This window comes from Atractosteus spatula, chromosome 1 (assembly GCF_055471065.1).
Source record: "Atractosteus spatula isolate fAtrSpa1 chromosome 1, fAtrSpa1.hap1, whole genome shotgun sequence".
Taxonomy (NCBI): Eukaryota; Metazoa; Chordata; class Actinopteri; order Semionotiformes; family Lepisosteidae; genus Atractosteus; species Atractosteus spatula.
Genome location: NC_142706.1, coordinates 16896329 through 16918304, shown reverse-complemented (window position 1 = coordinate 16918304; position 21976 = coordinate 16896329). Strand labels below are relative to the sequence as shown.

Sequence of the window (21976 nt, the reverse complement as noted above, 5' to 3'; positions counted from 1 at the left end):
CAGTCATTACTTATCCAGCTAGCCTGAAAATTGCATATTGAATAGTTGAGAATTCATGTTTTGCCTAGTTAATATATGTCTGAAAAAAATGCGTGACCTCTTTGGATTATATTCTCATATAAAGTAAAATAGGAAATTAGTATTTTACTTACAGTATATTGCCATATATATAATCTCGTATATATGTGTAAAAAGGTACATTGTATAAGGTTAGGCTGTCCTGGATATGTCATCATATAATGCATTACTTTTTGGTAACACAGATATGATCTCTACAGTCTAAACATAATTATGAAATCTAACATCAGCACCATAATAATAGTTTAATTTTGAGTACTGTTGAAGACACTTAGCAGGATGAAAATAGTTACGCCGGCGTTGTAAACAATAACAGTTTGCAACACTAGGCCGATCTACAAGCTAGAGCTAAATTGTCGAAACTGGTATCGTTTTTAATTAATACAATTTTGAGTGCAACGAAGCCCAGAATTGACACCAGATTTTCCCTCGCCAAGAACACATACACACGTCACGGAGAGAACAGGGGGGCGGGAAGGTTACTTTACTGTCTTCCTTCTTCCGGCGGTGCCGGCCGGCTTTCAACACTCCGCACCTGATGAGCTGTGCCATCCTGGACTCAAATATTTTTATTTAATACATTTCATAATTACATATTTGTGGAAAATAAAAGAAAATCAAGCACATCTATATATTTTAGTGACGTGGTTATTTTCATTATTTTATGTGAAATAATAAAGACGAGATGAGTGGTTCCGGTCGCCATCTTGTCGCCTGGTGCTGTGACTGAAGAGGAGGGTTTGTTTGGGAATAAGTGTGCATTTCAGGTGTATTATTTTTTTTAAATAAAGCTTTTCCCGGTCAAACAGCATGTCCAAAAGGCATCGGTTGGATTTAGGCGACGACTATTCTTCTAACAAAAAAAGATCGTCCTCTGACTTGTAAGTTAAAGGTGCTTTTTATTGTTTGGGTCCGGGAAGATGGGTTATGCATCTCGGCGCCTTCCTCGGGTCAGCGAGTGCTGTGCAATAGCAGTATCGCTCACTGCTGTTTTCCTAAAATCCGAGTTTAATACTCTTGGAATAATACGCTTGGAACGTATTATTTAAAAGTTAAAGTGGCTTTAATTTACCAAGACGGGATTACAGCACGTCTTATTTTGTTAGACGTGTATTTTGTCGCACGTGGGATTCTCTTGCGGCCTGTATGCGGGTTGCAAACAAAATGCTCGTCTTGCATCGCGTTTTTAAACTTACAGAAAGCTTATTAAGTCAATCGTACCCATTGCAACCCTGAGGGGTTGCGATACGCGCCGCCTCAGTTGTTTGTCCTTTGCTCAAATGCTCTCTCAACACGTGTTGGTAGCTGCAGTTGTTGTTGCAGACGGTATGTGATTAAGAGCCTTCAGCCTGTGTAGATTTCCGTGCAAATATACGTTTTGGCGATTAGTCTATGATAAGTTAGTCTGTTCTTAAAACTTCCAACAACAGTGTTTAGTTTGCGGTGGGCCGGCATGCGGTTAACATGGTTGGTTTGTGACATCTGATGATGATGGTTTATGCCTTTATGGCCTTATCCTCGGTACATCTCGGTAGTGTTAATGCAACAACCTTGGTATAAACTGTTGGCAGCTTTGATGGGCGACGCTGGCGTGGTGTAGCTTATTTTATATTTTCTTTTTGTTTTGTCACTGTGATTACGTAAACGTTTATGAATATATTAGAAATGGACCGCCAAAAGTGTGGATTGTTGTAATGGGCTGGGGGTACAGGTCTATTGAACGTAACAAAAATAGGCTGATTCTCTTGAATATGTACTGAGCGTGAAAACAAAATGGATCGTTCTGTTTTTGCAAAGCAGATGCATTTTGGATATTAATTGTTTGGGGCATTAAATGAAAAGATCTTGGTGATTTCGTTGTATAAGAGCTAAATCTCTTTATTAATGATAGGGGGTGATTCAGCTTATGGAACCCTTTGTGAATTGTTAAAAAAGCTAGGAATTTGCCAGTCATTTTGAAGATTTCATATTCAGTCCAGATTAGACTATAGTAATGAATGTTTGCAAGTGGCACAGATGTGCAGATCTACAGCAAAGTGCAAGTTTTGTGCTCTGGGCAGGAGTGTTGCTATGGAGCGCCTCAAGCAATTTTATCACTAATTTGCCACATGGCATTGTAAGACCTGTGACCTCACTTGCTGTCCTCCCTGCATTCACATCCTGATATGACAAAATTCCAGAAGGACAACTCACACATAAATCATATAACAAGTGAAGGTTTATTCCATGCTGAAAAGAGAATAAAAGAAAACACAACTTTTTGGCCATGGAGCCTTCTTCAGGGATGAGAGCCTGAACTAAATCATATAATAGCCGGCCTGAACTAAATCATGAATTAAACCTGGACTAAATCATATAACCGCTTTTTTGTGAAGTGGGAACATGGGAGATATGACACAGTTGCCTTTTCTCCAGATTTGACGCCCATTGAACGTATGTAGGGTGGCATGATGGCCCAGTGGTTAGCATTGCTCCCACTCACAGTCCTGGGGCCCTAGCTTCAATTTCAGACCTAGGGTGCTTTCTGTGTGGAGTTTGTATGTTCTCCCTGGCTTTGTGTGGGTTTCCTCTCACAATCCAAAAGCATACTGATAGGTTAATTGGCTCCTGGGAAGCTGCACTGTGGTTTATGAGCGTGTGAGTATCTTTGTGTGTGCCCTGCAATGGACTGTAATCCCATCTGGGGTAGATCCTGCCTTGTGTCTGCTGCTTGCTGGCATAGGCACTGGCTCACCCGCAGCCCTAGGCTGGGTTAAGTGGTTAGAAAAGGGATGGGTGAACATATGTGGGGTGATTTAAGACAACATGGCAGTGAAGAGGCACATGCTTGTTCAAACCCTGAGAGAGGAATAGGACAGAATCCCAGAGAATGTGTTGCAGGTGTACACCTTGTACTACTTCCAATGGTGCCCCCAGACACTACTAGCTTGTGACTTTTACTGTAGACCCCGTGTTGATCGACTCTGGTGATGATGATGATGATGTATCAGCATAATGAATTTACCTGGGTGTCCAATAATGTCAATGCAGTTGCACTACAAATATTTTTGGTACCTTTGCAATTGTGTTGTCACTAAAGGTTTCTTTTAATGCTTATTATATTTGAAACGAGGTAGCAGATCTTAAAGAATTACACGTGTCCAGCTGCTAAAGCCTGAAAGGCAACAGCCACCTGTATCAGAAAGCCATGGTTATTTTCTACTGTGGAAAAATGTTTTGCTCTTATTCACACAAAGCACGTAGCTAGATTTTGGTTCCATCATGTACAAGGATCTTTTATCTTTTATAAATAATATCTGTGATTTTTGAAGGTATCCCCAACACTACTCCCTGGAAAAATCTAAGATGCCACAACTTATACCGATTAAAAAAAATAGTAATGTTTCCACCTACTTTTAGAAGGTCTCACATCATGCCCACCTGTTTGCAAGGATTATTAAGATGTTTAATTCTGTGACTATGCCTATCATATGCATAGTTTCAAACTGAGGATATTATTGAATATTAAAGTAATAGGCCATTGATTGATGCTAATATTTTGTGATGCACTGTGAAAACCTTTCCCTCCAAAGTACAGGTTTCTCTTTTAGGTAATGTTGGGAAACGGGGTCTTTTTTGTGTTTCTCCAGTGCCGTTGTAGTGTTTTTGAGTAACTTCTGTTCAGCTTCCATGCAGCCACCCAGCAATGGTTGTGACTTTTTGATTTATGTTGCAGGAAAGATCGAGACCGCGACAGAGATCGTGACGACCGATCGAAGGACAGGGAACGCGACAGAGACCGAGATCGAGACCGGGACAGAGAAAAGGACATTAAGATGCCTGGCATCTCTCTCAATCCTGTGATGGCAGTTGGTGGTATGCCTCCTCTAAGGCAGTCCATAGTTCATCAACAGATTAACCCCTTCACCAATCTCCCTCACACTCCTCGATACTACGAGATCCTGAAGAAGAGGCTCCAGCTTCCTGTGTGGGAGTATAAGGAACGGTTTAATGACATTCTCACAAGAAATCAAAGCTTTGTATTGGTTGGTGAAACAGGTTCTGGAAAAACAACACAGGTGAGATTAGTTTTGCAACTGCAAAGATGAATTCCTAATTATCTGCTGTGCTGGAAATAGGTCCATTAACATTGGTGAGCAATGAATTTGCTAAAGCAAATGTCTACTAGAAGGCCAAACTTTAATCTGTTACACTACCCCTGAATCGCAATACCTTTTCTGTATTTACTCAAAATTATGATACTTTTTATGGGATATGTTCTGGGAAAAAATTAACTGGTTGGAAAGATATTTTATTGTCCGTTACAGGACCCCATCTAATTTCTGAATGAATGCCTTTTCCTATCGGGTGTTTGCATTCACCATGCACATATACAAGGAAAGCCAGATTTCTCTTTCCTGTTCAAGTTTCTCAATGTCAGTTTAAATATTTATAATAGAAATGACAACCAACAGACAGCTGATAGCAGTCACTTAGGTAGATAAGCCAGATTCTGTGTAAAGTTTTCAATTCCCCTTATAGCTACATAAAATTAAGGAATACTTAATTTTTAATTCTCACATTACCATTTCAATCACTGGGCAGTGTTAGGGTCTAATTATCAGGTCCAGTTTTCTGACTCAGAATAGGAAATATGTCTAGAATATGTTTCTATAACATTATGAGCAGCGTGTCTTAGTGTGTAGTGGATGCAGTTGACAGCAGTATTGTATTAGCAGCCATGACTTCTCAGTGCACCATGCAAAACTGTGACTGTGTGCTTAACTCAGGTGAGGAAACCTCTGTGTCCTACATTGAGTCTCAACCCTGAGATTCACGATACATACATCGGAGTCAGATCTTGCTCGCAAAGTAAAGCTTTGCACGTTTTTTCTGCAGTTAAACGTTGTGTGTTTGGCAAAGAAATATTTGATTCTACCATGACGTCAAGGAGATGTCTGGCACACGCTAAGTAGACTATTTTCCCTGAATATTTGAAAATATACCAACACTGAGAATTTACTAAAACCAAGGTTTATGGAATGAAAATCTGTGTGCTTTCCTTTTAGTGGATATCACTCTATAACTGAATAGGATGCAGCAGATCTGTGTCATACTCTCCTTTTTTTGCATTTCCCCAACTATATGAGGCTGTGAGACTTGGTGTTATTTCCCTCATATAATCATGCTGCTCTTCTTTGACAATTGATAAATATGGATAAAAATCTAGGACACTCACATGCTACAGTTCTCGCATACGCAGACGAAGTTGTTGTGGCTCAGATCTCACTTGAAATGAAAAAGAAGCAGAGTATCACTTTCCTGCTGTTGTAGAATCACATTGAGCTTTGTCCTTTGCACTTGTCTGAAGATCGCTTCAGATGGTATGCATTGCACAATATCAGCTATTCCATCTGTTAGGTCATGATTTGTAAAGTGTATAATAAGCATATCAAATGGGTATGTGAAAGAAACAGTCTTAAAAATGTCCCATCTGGGTCAGATACTGGCTACAGAATAAATCCATGCTTAACGTTTTAACAAGAACTTTAATAAAAGTAAAGGATTTAATGGATAAAAAAATATGTATTTTTGGGTATCCTAATAGTTAATTATTTCTTCTTTCTGTGTACTAAGGCATTATCAAAAGGCAAGTTTGGTGTTTGGGCACATTCCAAGTCATTCCAAGATTTAACTTTCGTGCTGGTTATGTAATTAGCCATATTGAAATCTACAATAGTACAAGTATAATCCAATAACCTGGAGTTATAGAAGCAGTTTTGTTCAACTAATGTATATGCTGCAAATTTAGGCAAAACCTAAGATTTACATATTTTGCTATGTTTACTTATTTGCAATTCAAAATGGAAAACATGAGCAAGAAAAAACAGCTGTTAGCAAACAATTGCAAAATAAATCTTGATTTATACAGGGGTGATTTACTTTTTTCCATTCAACATATTGTAGATTGAAATATTAAATATAATAAAAATCAAAAATGGATCAGAAAATGAAATCTAAATTTGTTTAGATTGGCAGTGCTGCTTAGTGAAACACTGCACTCAATCATAAAACTTCAATAAATCAATTATTATTTTTAGGCTTGTTGGTACCATACACCTAAGAGACCTTATCCAATCCAGTGTAAGTTTTTGTTGCAGCCAGCTGTTGAGCTGTATAATTATTGTACAGTTACACAGTTACGGCACTCTTTGTATACATATGCTGCTAGGAATGGATTGATAACTCTGGTATTTGAAAACCCTTGTCATATTATCCAGTTCACTTATACTGACACTTGAATGATTATAACTGATACCAGCAGAGTTTGCAGCAAGTTTGTTGGATGGAGCCTATGATAAACAATCATGATTGTTATTATGCTAGTCCTTTCGGTAGTAAACTAGATTTACCACTTGTGAGATGAAGCAGGGGCCAGCTGAAGAAGCACAGTAATTCTTTGCAGATATGAATGCATGAGCTGCTTTTACAGACTTCTAGCAACCAGCAGAATTAGCTAGGCAAGTAAAGTAGTTACGGAATACACTCCACCATGCAGGCTTTTCAATGCATGCATATGTAATGAACCACTGAAGGTGTACACCTGGTTTCATATTGCCTAAGAAACGATCTTTCAAAGCGTCAAACCTGTGATCACATCCCTGCTTAACATGAATTACTTGTACAATTAAGCTTCAGATGTAGGCACAGTATTCAAACGACAATGGTATTATTTTCAGGACGCTTAAATCACTGTAGTGCCATTTATTCTTGTTTCTGTCTTGCCCGTGAACTTGCTTGAGTTAAAAGAAATGGAATAGATTGCTTCCTCTTTCCTCTGTTCATGGGTTCAGTCTGTTAGATGGATGTAAAATTCGCATTATTGCCTCTTTTTGAGACGGATGGCAACATTTTGTAGCGTTACAAAAACAATTAAATTGAAACTTTGCTTAGCGATAGACTGCAAATGAGATGAAATACTCTTTGAGAAAAGTCTGTAAAGCACTGATTATTCAGTCCCTCATTCTGGGGAACCACATTCAACACTGCAGCCTTTTTCCTCAATTGTTCTTTTTGGTGTAGATTAGATTGGAAATTACCATCAGCTATGAATATTTTAGAAAGCCTCACTAGTTTAGTATTTTTTTTGGAATAAGCACAGTGGGGTAGTAAATATTGTAGTGTTTAAAATAGTGTAGTGTCGAACTTTACATATTCTTACGCCACGGTTTTAACAATTGAGGTGTAACAAGTGAGGTTGTAGTTACATCTGTTTCTTTTTTGAACATTGTTTTTTATCATTTTATCTTTATATCAAAACACCGCTCAGCAACTAAATTGCTCATTCCCTCTTGCAATTTCATCACCAGAACATAGGTGAAAGATTAGTTTCGTCCTTTGGCCGAGAATAGGTAGTTTATTAATCGTTTATGACAAGGTTAAACAAGTTACAAAGGTGTCTTAGTGGATCTCATAACTTTGTGAATAAACTAATTGCAGATCTGCTTACGTGTAGAATTGTCGGAAGCTTCATCACGGTGCAGGAGCTTTATTCATGATAACGCTGTCCTTTGAGCAGTTCTTGGCGGGAACAGCTGTTCATATTTAGTATTTTAACCCATTAAAGGTTTTTGCGATTGATCAGTCTGTATTTCCTTTCCGCTTTTAAATATGTGTGATAGAATCAAAATGGAGGTCACATGGTGACGCAGTGGTTAGCATTGCTGTCTTGCATCATTGGGGCCCTGGGTTCAACTCTGGACCTAGGGTGCTGTCTGGAGTTTATCAGTTCTCCCTGTGTTTTTATGGGTTTCCCCCAGGTGATGTGGTCTCCTCCTCCACTCTAAAGAATTATTGGTAGGTTAATTGGCTTCTGGGAAAATCAGTCCTGGTGTGAGTGTATGTCAAATAATTGCTTTGGTTCTATTATTCCTTTTTTGAAATTGAAGACAATTTATTTTAGGTTATATACCCATCTGCTTGGGAATAGCTTTTTACACCTTTGCTCACAGCTATGTCTCCTATGACCACACACAAGGGATGGCGGGAATGAGTAGGCAGACTCCTTCAACCTGCCCTGCTTTGAGCCTCATCACTGGCTCCACATTGCAATACCTAATTTATTTGTGCCAACTGAAAGAGATGTGTCCTTTCCCAGCAGTGCCACATGCCTTTAAGCTCCTGGGAGGTCAAGGGAGTTGCTAAGATTTGAGAGACCCACATTATCCTGGGTGGCTTTCTTCATCACTTCTAGGGGAATCCCAGTCACAGCTAGCTTGTAAAACCAGTGATTGCAGACCTCAGTGTGTGCTTGTAAGTTCTCCATTTTGAATTTAAGCACAGATGTTCCTTTTTGAGGCTTTCTCACAAAGCAGATGAAGGTTTTATGGATGTTTTGTCATATTAGTATATTTTCTGACATATTTCTGGTGGGTATCTGCATCAGCATGTGGAGGCTGCACAGGAACAAGTAATAGGTTTATGAAACGAGAAGAAAGAAAACACAACATTTCGGCTGTGGAGCCCTCTTCGGGTGTGAGGGCCTCCACAGCCAAAACGTTGATCTCCCTCTTCTCTTTTCAGCATGGAATAAACCTATTTCTTGTTCCTTTCCTGACATATGACTGGATGCAGTGCCTCACAAAGATTCTTTTGCTGTCACCACAAAGTTCTAAAATTGGCAATCCCCTTTTTCTTTCCAGATTCCCCAGTGGTGTGTCGATATGGTCCGTGCTCTTCCTGGACCGAAACGAGGAGTTGCTTGTACCCAGCCCAGAAGAGTGGCTGCGATGAGCGTGGCCCAGAGAGTCGCAGATGAAATGGATGTAATGCTGGGCCAGGAAGTTGGATACTCCATTCGATTTGAAGACTGCAGCAGTGCAAAGACTATATTAAAGTAATTTTTACTCCTGCTGTTTGTTTCCATGATATTTAAAGTTTTGAATATACATTTTTAGCCTTGAGTTTTACAAATTAGATGATTTAATGATGTGTCTGTAGTTGGAGACATTGCTGTCCATTGTAATGCTTAGGTCTTCAAAATTCTGTTAAATATTAGGACTGTGTTAAAAGCACTTTATAAAAACTGAAACCTCATATATCAAAAAGAGCCCCCTCAAATAGAATGTTCACAGAAATATCAGAAATTTATTTAAACTACTGTGAAATAGGGCATTTATAAATGTTAGACCTATTTGAGTAAGCACCAGCAGTAATGAGTACCAAAAGAGTATATGATATGGTCTGTTTAGTGTTCCATAAAAGTTTGATTCTCAAATTAATTCTCATGCAACGACAATGCATGTATTTGAATTGAGTAGAGTTTCAAAATTGAAAAAGTATATATAAGTGCTGTATGTTTCAGTTGGTTGATTTGTTTTAATACCACTGATCTTCCTAATTTATGTAAACTATTTAGCTTCTGATATAGTTAGTAAACTTAGTTAGAGTGTGGTGGTGTGTCAGCATGTGCTGGTTGCAAAAGAAACAATACAGGTTAATTTGATTCTAAAAAAAACATTTCAGGTATTTAAACTTTTTAGCATGTAGTATTTTTAATCTATTCTATTATTTTTTTCTCCTAAGATACATGACCGATGGTATGTTACTCCGAGAAGCAATGAATGACCCACTTCTGGAACGTTACGGCGTTATCATCCTTGATGAAGCCCATGAGCGTACTCTTGCTACAGACATTTTAATGGGAGTCTTAAAAGAAGTTGTAAGACAAAGATCAGATTTGAAGGTATTTATAATATGGCGTGTCGCCAGTTTTATGCAAAAGAATATGTATACATGTAGTGGGCAAAAAATGAAAACATGGTTTTGTGTAGGTCAGTATATTGATCCCAGCATCGTTGGACTAGTCTAAATGTTTGGAGTTGGGCTTGTTGCCCATAATTATGGCTAGCATGGCAGCAAGTGGAGACCTTAGTGAAAGAGGAATTGTTTTTGAAGGGTACATTTGCCAAAAAGCTTCAGTGTCTCAAGACAGCTTAACCTGCTGATGTTTCATGATAATGGTGTTTTAAGGTCATGATGGCATAGAACTCTAGAAGGGAAAGACAGCAGAAGTAATGGGCCATAGCGAACAGACTTGCATCCTCCTTGATTGTGATATCTGTGCTTTAGTTTGAAGTGCAAGCCCAAACAGACGAGCACATGCACATCGATCGAATTGACAAAATACAGATTTTATCCTGGGGTGCAAACGGCCAGTTTAATTGAAAACGCGATTGCAGTTCACAAACTGCTCATCACACTTCACACCATGTTTTCAATAAACAGACACCTATGGTGCCACCCTAAAGAACTTCAGAAAACTCATGATCACATGTTGCAGTATTTCTTTTGCTGCTGGTAGTAGTGTCTTCCGGGATGATAGTGCCCACGACCGTATCCACAGAGCGTGTGTGGTTGCCCAGTTGTTTTAATGAGCATGACACTGATGTAATCCATATGTCATGGCCTACTTTGTCATCAGATCTGAACCCAACTGAGCATTCATGGGATATTGTGGAAAGACATCTGATACAGTGTTCTCCACCTCTGATTTTCTCATGGAAGGTGCTGCATCTCTCCTGCAGGATTCCAGACAATGTCAGACTTTGTCACAGTACATTCTGGCCATACTGGCTGCATGTGGCATCCCAAAGCCCTTTTAAGTGACTTTGGTGTTTCCATCTTTTTGTCCCAATACCTGTTTTTCTGTAGGATGTACTTTTTTCTTTTCAACCCTTTAAGTGTCTCCTGTAGCAGATGTTTACATCTTTATTTTTTGGATTTTTCTGACACATTAGTGGTGAAGTTACTTTGTCTGACAGCTGCATAGCTATTGAAGAAAGAAAAACGGAACCATTTAACAAGAAATGCTCTGTGATTCACTGTGCAGCACCAGATAAATTGTTCCCTGGTCAGCTTATTTAAAGCAATCAATCTAAGGGGATGAGAAGCATTCATGATTTTATCGTTACAATGTGCTGGACAATTCTCATAAACCAGATGGGTAATGACTGCTTGTTGTTATGAACTTATTAAAGGTTATACATGTGTTCATAGACTGTTAAATGAGGTCTAGGTTATTCGGCATTATCTCTGGTCTCGGTCTCCTCTAATTTAGGGTTTAATTTGCCTTTGATTAAGAATGCATAGAATGAATATTGAGAGTGGCCCGAAATATTTATATGCTAGAGCTGTACTTTCAGTTGCAAGGCTGATGTGATATGTTCTTCATATTTTCAAGATGAGACAAGAGGATTTGTGCCTTCATTACAAAATCAAACATCATGAGTTATTTTGATAAAAAAAAGTTTCTAGGCTCAGTTGTACTTCAGGGATAAAACAGACATATTATAGACAATGTTTTACAAATATTGCTGAAGTGCAATGTTTTGATAATTTGGGTTTGGTAAGTTCATGCAGTTACAAATAAATCACCGATTTTGCTATTGTGTTTTTTAGGTTATTGTTATGAGCGCCACATTGGATGCTGGGAAATTTCAGATTTATTTTGACAACTGTCCCTTGCTCACCATTCCCGGTCGTACACACCCTGTGGAAATCTTCTACACACCAGAACCGGAGCGAGACTATTTAGAAGCAGCTATCCGTACTGTAATACAAATCCACATGTGTGAGGAGGAAGAAGGAGATGTCCTGCTGTTTCTTACTGGACAAGAGGTATGTCTGCAAAACCGTTCCAGTTTGTTTTTTTTGTAATTTACCAGTTGCCCAAGGTGCAGTGGTATATTGCCTCTGACTTTCTAATATAGAAATCATTTTTTGGTTGCTTTGAAATGGCCTTGGAAAGAATTAATCCATATATGATTGAAAAATTACATACTGATATTCACTTGACAGTCTGTGTAAAAAAATTGATTGAAGAAGCAACCTAATTTCTGACCGTCAGTTTAAAGCCTAGGCTCACAGTTCCTATTCCTTCAGTTTACTTACTGATATCTAAGAAAAGTTCTTGCTAAGACACTTAAAGTTCATTTACCAGCACCTGTGAGCTCAAATGCATTTGATATCTTCAGGATCATAACCAGTGAAGTGTGTGAGCATGCTACTCAGTTTCCATTCTGTTATTATGCAGCACATTGAGATGATGTTTTGTGGAGTAGAGCATCTTGGGAGTTCATGTCCAGCTGGGAGTTCATATACAGTTGCTCTACAGTTCAAATGGTGCATTGCACATTTCCCACAGCTTGTACTATCAAAACAACAACAACAGCAGTTTTGCCTTGAAACTGAAAAAAGCGTAACCACATTTTCACTTTTTAGAAAATTTGCTTTCAGACATTTTTGCCTAACTCCTTCATCTGAAGAGTGCTTTGTAGTAGAAGCAGAAACGTTTTGAGAATAAAATCCAAGGATTAATTAGAATTGACCATTTTCTTTCTCATCTATATTTTTTTTCTTTACATTTGCTGTCTTTGACAAAGTATCCGATAAGCACAAAAATATAGGCTTTTGGCAGTTGAATGTAATTTATTGCAATTTTGGGATAAGCAGGATGAACTGACCTTCCAAATTCTGAGTTTTGAAAGTATTACCTGGCTTCCAATGGTCAGTTTGCAAAATACTCAAAATTAGTTGCACTGTATTTTGTGTTAACTATTCCTGAAGTATAAAGATAATTGCCACAGGTCTCACTCTTATTAATTTTTTAAAAACTGTTTTGTACTTCATTTATTTTGTAGATAGAGAAAGTAACTTTACAATTGCTATAGAATAGAAGAAATGCAGAGAAGTTTTTTTCTGAAGTGCCTCTTATTTGGCCATATGAAATAGGTTGAGAGTCATGTTTTTTTTGTTAATTTAATGACTGAAAGCTTTTTACTTGAGAAATTATTTGTTTGAAGAACAGCATAGTCATATTTTCAGTTTTTTTATGGAAAAAAACAAAAAAGTTAATATTTTTTTAATATGCCGTGCGTCAATTATAGCGTTACACAGTCAAGTGATTTCTACTGTTTCATGAGCACAATCTTTCTCGTTACCGAGAGAGTTGAATAGGCACAGGTGAGGAGGGGAATTAACTTGCTGAATGTGAATCCTGGGGAAAATCTAAAAGGAATAACAGAAAAGTAACCATCTTTATGACATGGGTATTTTGTTGGCTGGATTAAGTCTGTACAGAGTCACTCACCATCTGGGGTGTTTACAGCAAGCAGTTTCTAACTTGAGCTGATATTACAGCCAGAAAGTCCATCATTGACGAGCCACGCTCTGGGGAAACCATGAATCACAACATGCCATGGTTGACAGGGGAGGTCTAAGTGTGGTGGTCTGAAGTGTTTAATCTCTGCAGTGCTCCCCTTGTACTAATTAGTGGAGTCTTGACTTTGAGGTGCTACATTGATCAAGTCCTCAGACCTTCATCAGGACCACCATCCTGATTGACAGTGCTCCAGCAGCTGTCATGGTGCTCGTGTAAAATTGGCTTTGTTGCACGATCGGAGTGTGACAGGTGTGCCGTACTGGCTAGACCTGAACTCCACTGGACCTGTGTTGGAAGGGTTGGAGCTATGTCTGGGCAGGAAACTGCTTTTCCAAGCTTTATGGGGGAAATGAATCCGAATCCCACAAGTTGACATGTGCAAACTGGTGCAAGGCCTGCTTCAGGGTTGTACAGCTTGTATTGCTTTCAGTGGTGGCCACACTTGCGACTATCCTGTGAATTTCATATTGGAAACATTGTTGATGACAATTTAATTGACACAATAGGCTGATTGAATAGACATGGAAAATGATCGCCTCTGCTACAAAAAAGTAAGTTTCCTAACATTGATGCAACAAAAGCCTTGGGAAAATTGTGCAATTGTTGCAGTTCCAAGTGATAAGTTTCTTCTGTTCATTGGTATGTTTTCCCCTGTCAGGAAAACCAAACTGCACTGCTAATTTATTTCGAATCTTCAGTTAATTATAGAGATGACTTAAAATTGTTAAAAAAAAAGCATTGGAGCCTTCTGCTGTTTTTCTTCTGCATATTTTCAAAGATAGAATGTTTATTTCCTTTGAGATGAGGGTGCGCCATATTCTCAAGACCCATTTTAAATCCTTTTGTGGATTCAAAGCCTTTGTAACTTTGATAAGGTTATGCAAGTATCGTGAATTAATGTACATTTTATTAAAAACTGCTTAAATACGTTTCTTCTGTTCAGTACAGTATTTTTAGTTTAAATTTAACATCTGGAGCAAAGTGATTTGTTCAGAGCTGGGTGCAGCATTTGTTTCCTATAAACCTAAATTTTGTCTTAACTTCAAAGTTGAAGAATTGTCAGTTTTATCTTCAGTATACTTGCGTATATAAGTTTTTTTTTTTATTTATGGCTAGTAAGGAATTACAGTCTATGCCAAAGTCAATAGAAGGCATTTTTCTTTTATTGTTTTTGGAATGCTTTTTTTTAAAAACAAATGGAAAAACAAAAAAAAATCAGAAAATTAACAGGCAAAATATGCCCATAGCTGTTTTTCTTCAAGTGCAGAAATATGCTGCTATCTTGGTGATCAACAGGGCTAGAAGACCGTTTCATAAGATTCATTAAAATAAAAGGATTGTACTAATTCTACAGGGTAGGATTAAATTGCAGTGTTTTCAGTGTTACATCTGTAGCTTTGGTTTAATGGTGGGACAAAAGATATTAAAATGGCTCCAATAATTTCAGAATGTGACTTGCCCACGGTTCCTGCAGAACGTTCTATTCTGCAGTCAGATCCAAGTAATTTATCTGAGTCACATGACGCTTCAGTAAGCAGTTGTATTTTTCAGTGTGAGCTGATGGTGGTGCTATAGCACAAGCTTGTCATTTGTCAGCTATATATCTACGTTTGTGGGCACATGCATTTGTATTAGTTGTCACTTAAAAATTGGAACACCTCTTACAAAGTTTTACATTAAGCGGGCTTATATCTAAAATAAGGGCAGTCTTTTATATATTATTTTGACCACATGGTGTAGTATCTTGACTAGGACCCTATTCAAGAAGACCGGGTTTGAAATAACAGCTGAAGCCAAGCTTTTTCCTCCTTTATTTCAGCTGCACACACATTCCTTTTCTCACATGCTCTGTGGGCCCATCAATTGCAAATTCAGTCTGTACATGATAAAAGATGCTCTGGTCCACTGTGTTAGACAATAGTGGGAGCTCAGTTTTGCTTAATCGCTGTGATTAGATGTATAGCAGGGCTTGGTGCTGTAACGCCTTGTGCTTTTATGTGGGGGAATGATGCTAAAGCATCTTTGGGCAAGTGACCTTTGATGCCTTGTGTTCACTTCTGAGTTTCATAAACATGTTAATTGGGATCGATGTAACACCGTATAAAGACAAATAACCTGACCTTGCTTGAGGCTGAAGCTTTTTTACTTTCAACTTGGAGAAGGAGCTATAGGAAACTTAAAGATGGCCTGCTTACCTATGTTATTTTGGTAATATTACTTTGTAATAGTTGTCTGTGTTAAAGCAGAATTTTCTTTACAAAATTTCAAGAAAAGATGTCATGCCCTAAGTGGTGATAAGAATTAGAAGGCTTAGGTTTTATAGACAATTAATCTAACAATGTGGATTACTCTGGTAATAAAAGTTCAGCTTTCAGGTATTCGTGCGGCAGCCATTTTGCAACAGCTGATAGCAGGTAGTTGTTTAGCCCATTAAATGCCAGGAGGGGGATATAGCTGACCTGATTTTTCAAGAGAATAATGGTACTAAATTGAAAGTGCAGTTGGATCTTAGGCCCCTTTCTGAACATATCACCTGATAGATGGTGCTTCTTACAGTGCAGTGTTCTCATTATTACTGGGCTTGGTGAGGGCCTGTTTCATGTACTTGTCCACTAATATCACTAAGTACTCTCCAGGCCTGGCATGTCTTATCTTTCTGAGATTCCAGTAAGATATGGAGTCACAGTGGTAAAGCTACAGAAATATGTATTCTATTGATTTCTACATTTCAAACCTTGTAGTTCTGTGGAAAACATTTTGGCAGATGTTGGTCATTTTTTTTTTGTAAAATGACATGAGAAGAAATTACCAGCTTATTTTTCTCTTAAAATACCACTGATGTTCTTGACCAGAAGATTCACTTGGGGTGATATGTAGTTTGTCTTGGGTTCCCCTGTCAAGATTAGATAGTTGCTCAGAAAATGTATAAAGCATCCCAAACCTCCCGCAGTGCATTCACTTCACCAATGTGTATTGTTTCTGTAGGTGATGCAGAGCATATTGCCAGCCTAGCTCTTCATGCTGACTGCGGCTTGACAGCTGCCTTTTGCTAACATTAATTGTGTGAATAATTTTTCAGGAAATTGATGAAGCTTGTAAAAGGATAAAACGAGAAATAGATGACTTGGGACCCGAAGTTGGGGACATTAAAATCATTCCACTGTATTCCACCCTACCACCACAACAGCAGCAACGAATCTTTGAACCTCCGCCTCCAAAAAAGCCAAGTGGAGCAATAGGAAGGAAGGTATGTACTGCATTCAATTACTTATCAGGCCGGTGCCTTCCAACATGTCTGGTCGCATAAGAAAAACAGTTCCCTCGGCTTTGGTGCAGGACTGACTCACAGCATATGCTGTTTTTGTCAGCTGTGTTGAACTGTTTCCCAAATTGTTACTTGGGTATTAGTCATTCACTCAAAAGCTAAGGAAGGCACTGTAGCTGCATGCTTTTTATGTATGCATGTCCCTCCTGATTTCTCAGATCGTTATTGCTATTTTTAAACTGACCCGAGACGAAAATCTGTTATCTTAACACAATGAAAGAGCTTAGAATTCATTGTCATGTGTTGTAGAAATCAGCATTTTTGTGGTTGTGCAGCTAGTTGTAACTTTTTTTTTCCCAAGGCTTGCCAATTTCGCTGGTTTTGGCAATGATCAATTTAATCAAAGTTGAATTGTAGGTTAAAAGTGGGTGGGTTGTATTAGTTTTTTCTTACAGATTTGATATTGAGGAGGATGTCAGATTTAATTAAATGACAATACTGTGACAACTGTGATGGTTGTTCCAAACAAAAGTAATCTTACGTACTCTATTAAGAACTGTACAACTCTGTATTTCTATCCTGAAAATGGTGTATTAGACCTGATCTGGTTTGGTGTAATGTGACTGGAAACCCCATAAATAGTGCAGACCCCACTCAGCAGGATTTCCATGCATGCAAATTGGTAAATGTCACTTTCTAAACAAAGGTAAAAAGCAATCATTAACAAATAAATCTTCCAAAGCAGTGCATAAACTTTGTGGACTCTGTAAGCTTTGTGGTTACTCACACAAGGTAAAGCCAAGTCATTCACAAACCATGACACATAATCTTAATTTTGAGCAGCCTTTGTTTGTTAAAAACCAAGTGAAACACCAGAAGGACAGTTTAAATATTTCCATTTATTGAACGTATTCTTTCATATACCTGTACAAAATGCCTCCTCCATCTTGGGAATAGTACCCAAAACTGAGACACAGCATCTAAGTCTGTCTAATCAGTGGCTGTCTCACAGGGACACATGTGTGGTCATTGTATCAGGAGTAGACCATTATAAGAGTAATGTTTAATGGAAAATCCACCTATATTCATTAAAGGAATGGCTTAGTTTTTTTTTGTATTCAGTATGGAATGTTATTTTTATTGTGTTGATGTCGTGTGAGAAGAATGATGATGGAATATTTACATTTTATTTATATTGCTGTCAAGACATTCCAGGGGAGAGGTCAAAGCAGTTAAAAGCACCTTTACAAGAGGATTTTATTAGATGGAATATGCTTTGAGTATAGAGTTGGATCTGAGTTGAAGAGAGAGTAGGAAAGACTACCTGGAATGGTAGGTTTTCTTGATGTTCCTAAGTAGGAATCGGCTACTGATTGTAAACATGTTTTGTCAATAGCTTTCTTGGTGATTGACAGTTGATTTTTCATGTGGTCCGGGTGGGCATTTTGGGAACTGTCCCTAAATTCTCCTTAGTCCTAACATTATAACGGCTGTCTAGCAAATTACCTTTCCTTCCTCAAATGCTACTAGTATCGTGCGTATGACACATAGGAACAAAGAAACTTGGAGCTCCGATTGTACTTTGATAAAATCCATGTTCCTTGGCATATGAAAGCAAAGAATTGATTTTGAAAAGATGTTTACAGCTTTGATTGTTTTCTTTCCTTCTGAACTCTGGCTCTGCTTTGGACACCTTACAATCCGAAGTCTTTCAATGGCACCTGAAATTTGTTCTGCTTAGTGATGACTGATGGTTTACCTCATCGGCCTTGCGAATCCCAAATTGAGTCCTGCTCATCAAATGAAGGCTCACTTGACTTGAAGTAAAGAACTTATGTTGCAATTTACTAGGCATTTCATTCTGCCATCTTAACATGTTTGACCATTTTTTTTTCTCCTGTGACTTTCTTTATGCTCTCTGTCTGCTTTGTATTTATAAAAGCTCAGGCTTTTCCACAGCTTGATTACTGAAAGCAGTAGACAAATTTTCTTAGTATGCACCTTGTGTTAAAAGGAATGTTGACATAAAAGCCAGACATGGATACAGGGAGTTGAATAACATAGATACACCAGATGCCACCTTGAGATTCTTTATGTAATTAGCATGTTTTTACTATCTGAAGACCCGATGACTTATGTCTAATTACTGTCTGAAATGGCAGCTGCGTTTCTTTCCTGTTGAATCCAGAGGTGTCTGAATATACTGGATGCTTTCAGTTATTTTTCGGCTTCCTGTAATCCTTAGCAATTCAATATGCATTACGATGGGCTTAAATTGCCTTGTTAAAATGCCAGGTTGAGAACGTATATGTCAGGGATGCAGGTAAGGGCTTTGTAGGTGGGAAAAGGCTGAAGGTAAATATCTGAAAAATCTTGCCCATAAGTGTCAGAACAAAACCATCTAATGGATTCATTTTTATAACTGAGGTAGACAGTGGCAGTCTTTTTAGCCTTGATTAAAGGATGCACAGAAATCTAAGAAGTCTTGTGCTGTACCAGAGACCAACACATGCTTGAGTTCCTCGAATCCATAAAAATTGGAAATTTGTGCTCCACATAGTGAAAATATATGAAGCCTCGCTATGTTCACATATGGAATACCATACGTGCTGTAGCTTTTGCAAGGTTAAGCATTTTAGTAACTTTTATTCAATTGGTTGTACTGATTGCCATTGAGCTTGTGTCATTGTCAGATGAACTGCTTCACCAATCAGCGCTAACTCTCCTCTAAAGCAGAAGGAGAGCACACAAGAAAAGGCAAGTGACTTGTCAGATGACATTATCGATCCTCATCCCTCTTGGCAGGTTAAGGTAATTAATTGGCAATTCCATTTAGGGAGAGTATAAAAACAAAGCTAATAGGCAATCCATTTTTAAATGGATGAGCAGGTGTTGTGAACTGTATTTGTAGGACCCTACGTATTGCTGTTGATGCATAACTTTTTAAATCAATATCCAGGATCTACATCTCTGTGGCTTGCTTTTCAGTCTGCTGTACCATTTGATTAGGAGTCATGTGATCCAGTTCCTCAAAAAACAGTGCTTTATTTTAGAGTGCAGTTTTATATTACATTTGCATTGAATGATTATTACTTCAAGTGAACGTTATATTAAATTTATAGAATGACTGTTATAATTAAAGATCACAACTGTTGTACTAATTATATATATGCAGTATCAGAGGGAATAGTTTAAGGCTCGTCTTTGAGCTATTTGACAGTACTTGAAGACATTTCACTATATCAGAGCCTTCAGACATTTTTTAATAAAAAATCTTCACCTGCTTTTGCTAGAAGCTTGTCTTCTGTTTGGATGTTCGCCACCTCAGGGACACAGTTTTCTGTTATTTGTCAATTCTTTTTGTGTTTTTGGTGGCACTGATTGTACTTGTTGTGACCAGCATCTGAATTTCACTACCCATGATAGTGGTAACCTGAGAAGTGCTAATCAGAGTCTTCCAAGTCTTGGTTGTCTTTTTCCCAGGTCTTGGTTCAGAGCAAGCTTGGTTGGTGATATGATGTTAATTGGAGCTTTCGGTTTCTGTGAGCTCCCATTCATGATTTGGGACCAGTTCCCTTCTGTGTTGCTTTTGCAATTTGTAATGCAAATCTCCTCAAATGTGACTTCTGGGTTTTTGTCTATTTCATGGTAGTTGCCCGTTTCCTCCCTCTGTTGATGCTGGTTTGCAAAATGTTTTACAGTAAGGAATCATGAGGGCAGACTTGATAGAAGATGCTGAAAGAAATTAAGTTCATGATCTGTTTGATATTAAGATAGTTGTTGCTTATGCACTGTTGCCAATAGTGCAGTGACTACAGCTGAGCGAAAGGATAACAATATAGTGCAGTGGCAGAAATTTCAAAATACTATTAATACTTAATACTGTCATTGAACAGACCAATTGTACATTTTTCTATGCAGGATTTCTGGCTAAATACTCCCTATGGAGGCTTTTTAAAATAGTCCTTGTATGTATCAGATTGCCTAACCTTGGAAATGCTAGGGGCAAATATGAAGTCAACCCCCCAGTCTTTAAAATGTGCAGGACCATTGTGGCAGTATTAAGTATGTATGAATGCTCTTGATACTTCAGTTGATTAATTGATGAAGTCACTTAGATGCCAATGCCTTAGACTCTTGTGTATCATTAGCTGTAAATGAGCTTTATGAAGCAGGACAAGATTGTGAAGGTCAGACAAAGCTGAAGATGTCATATGTATGTACTTTGTGCTGACCGTGGGTTTGGTTAGTTACAATGTGTGCTTGAATTTGTGCAGAAGTGGGGAAAAAAAGCCAAGTATTACATGCAAGTTAGCACCTTTTCAACCTTACCGTTTACAGATGGAAAGATTAGATTTTCTCTTAAGCTTTTAAGCTTTTAACAAGTGTTAAGAGTTTTTTAAAGCATACCTAGTTTCAACTTTAATCCTCTGTAGGCTTTACCTTGATGAAGGGAGATAGAACAGTTCAATTAAAAGTTCAAGTAGTTCATTAATCTCTAATTTTTGTGACTTGTGGGTCAATTAATTTTTAGATCTGCAAATGGTGTTAAAGTTTAAATGATGGCATAGCAGTTCCTGTATGTCCCTCGTGCAGTGCATTAAATGCGGAGGCAAGCCACAAATGTTTATGGTTTGAGGCAGCACGGCTGTATTTTCTGTAATGGAATCCACTGCTAGCCTGACTTGCATGCAGCAAAAGCAGAATTCGCTTTCCCATTTGTTTAAATGCTGACAGAAAAACCCATAGGGTGATGTGACTCATTTGATTTCTGTGCGAAGATTCAGCTGTCATTTCTCATACTGAGACTTGCTATAGGGGATAGTTGTAATAGAAGATGATCAGGGATTCAGAAGCACAATTGTTAGAGCTTGCTTATGTCTGTAAAATCCAGAAGATGTTTTTTTGTTCTGTGTGTGGAGGGGTCCTGTTCCATTTCTTCCTGCTATCATCATAGTTTGTTCAGCTATAGTGCAGAACTGAGAGTGAAGAGGCCTTTGCTTTACTAAACCCAATTTTTTATCACTGTGGCTAATGAGTTGTTCTCTAAACCATGAAACTGTAGCAGAAAAAGTTAATAGTTTTGGACATTCCTTTACTGTAAGTCAGATAATTCCTCGTTTGACAGATGCACAGCTGTGAATATGAGCCAATTTCTAGGTAAACTGTGCATCACAGATTTGGATAATTGCAATTATTAGATGTTGAAATTTTAAATTTGTAACACTTGAAAAGTAAGACAAATTTTATTACATTTGTCCCTGCAAGTCATTTTTACATCAGTATACCTGCACACATTCGGTAGTGTAAATACATCACTGCAATTGTATTTGTTCCAAATATGGAGCAGTTTAAGTTTTAGTACTGTGTAATTTAATTCTGGAATACCATATCCCTGTTTTTTTTCATTTATGTATTTGGAAAGTCTCCTT

The 21976-nt window shown here is 38.1% G+C and overlaps 1 protein-coding gene across 1 annotated transcript in view; it reads left to right on the top strand.

The window, feature by feature from the left end:
- Positions 1-779: 779 nt before the first annotated feature.
- Positions 780-21976, top strand: part of dhx15 (DEAH-box helicase 15) — a 38640-nt gene continuing 17443 nt past the window's right edge. Inside the window, exons 1-6 of the mRNA XM_088914151.1 lie at positions 780-959; positions 3794-4136; positions 8760-8953; positions 9643-9802; positions 11518-11736; positions 16359-16526. Coding sequence (XP_088770277.1) covers positions 889-959; positions 3794-4136; positions 8760-8953; positions 9643-9802; positions 11518-11736; positions 16359-16526 — 1155 coding nt within the window. The 5' untranslated portion in view covers positions 780-888. The remainder of the gene's footprint in view (positions 960-3793; positions 4137-8759; positions 8954-9642; positions 9803-11517; positions 11737-16358; positions 16527-21976) is intronic.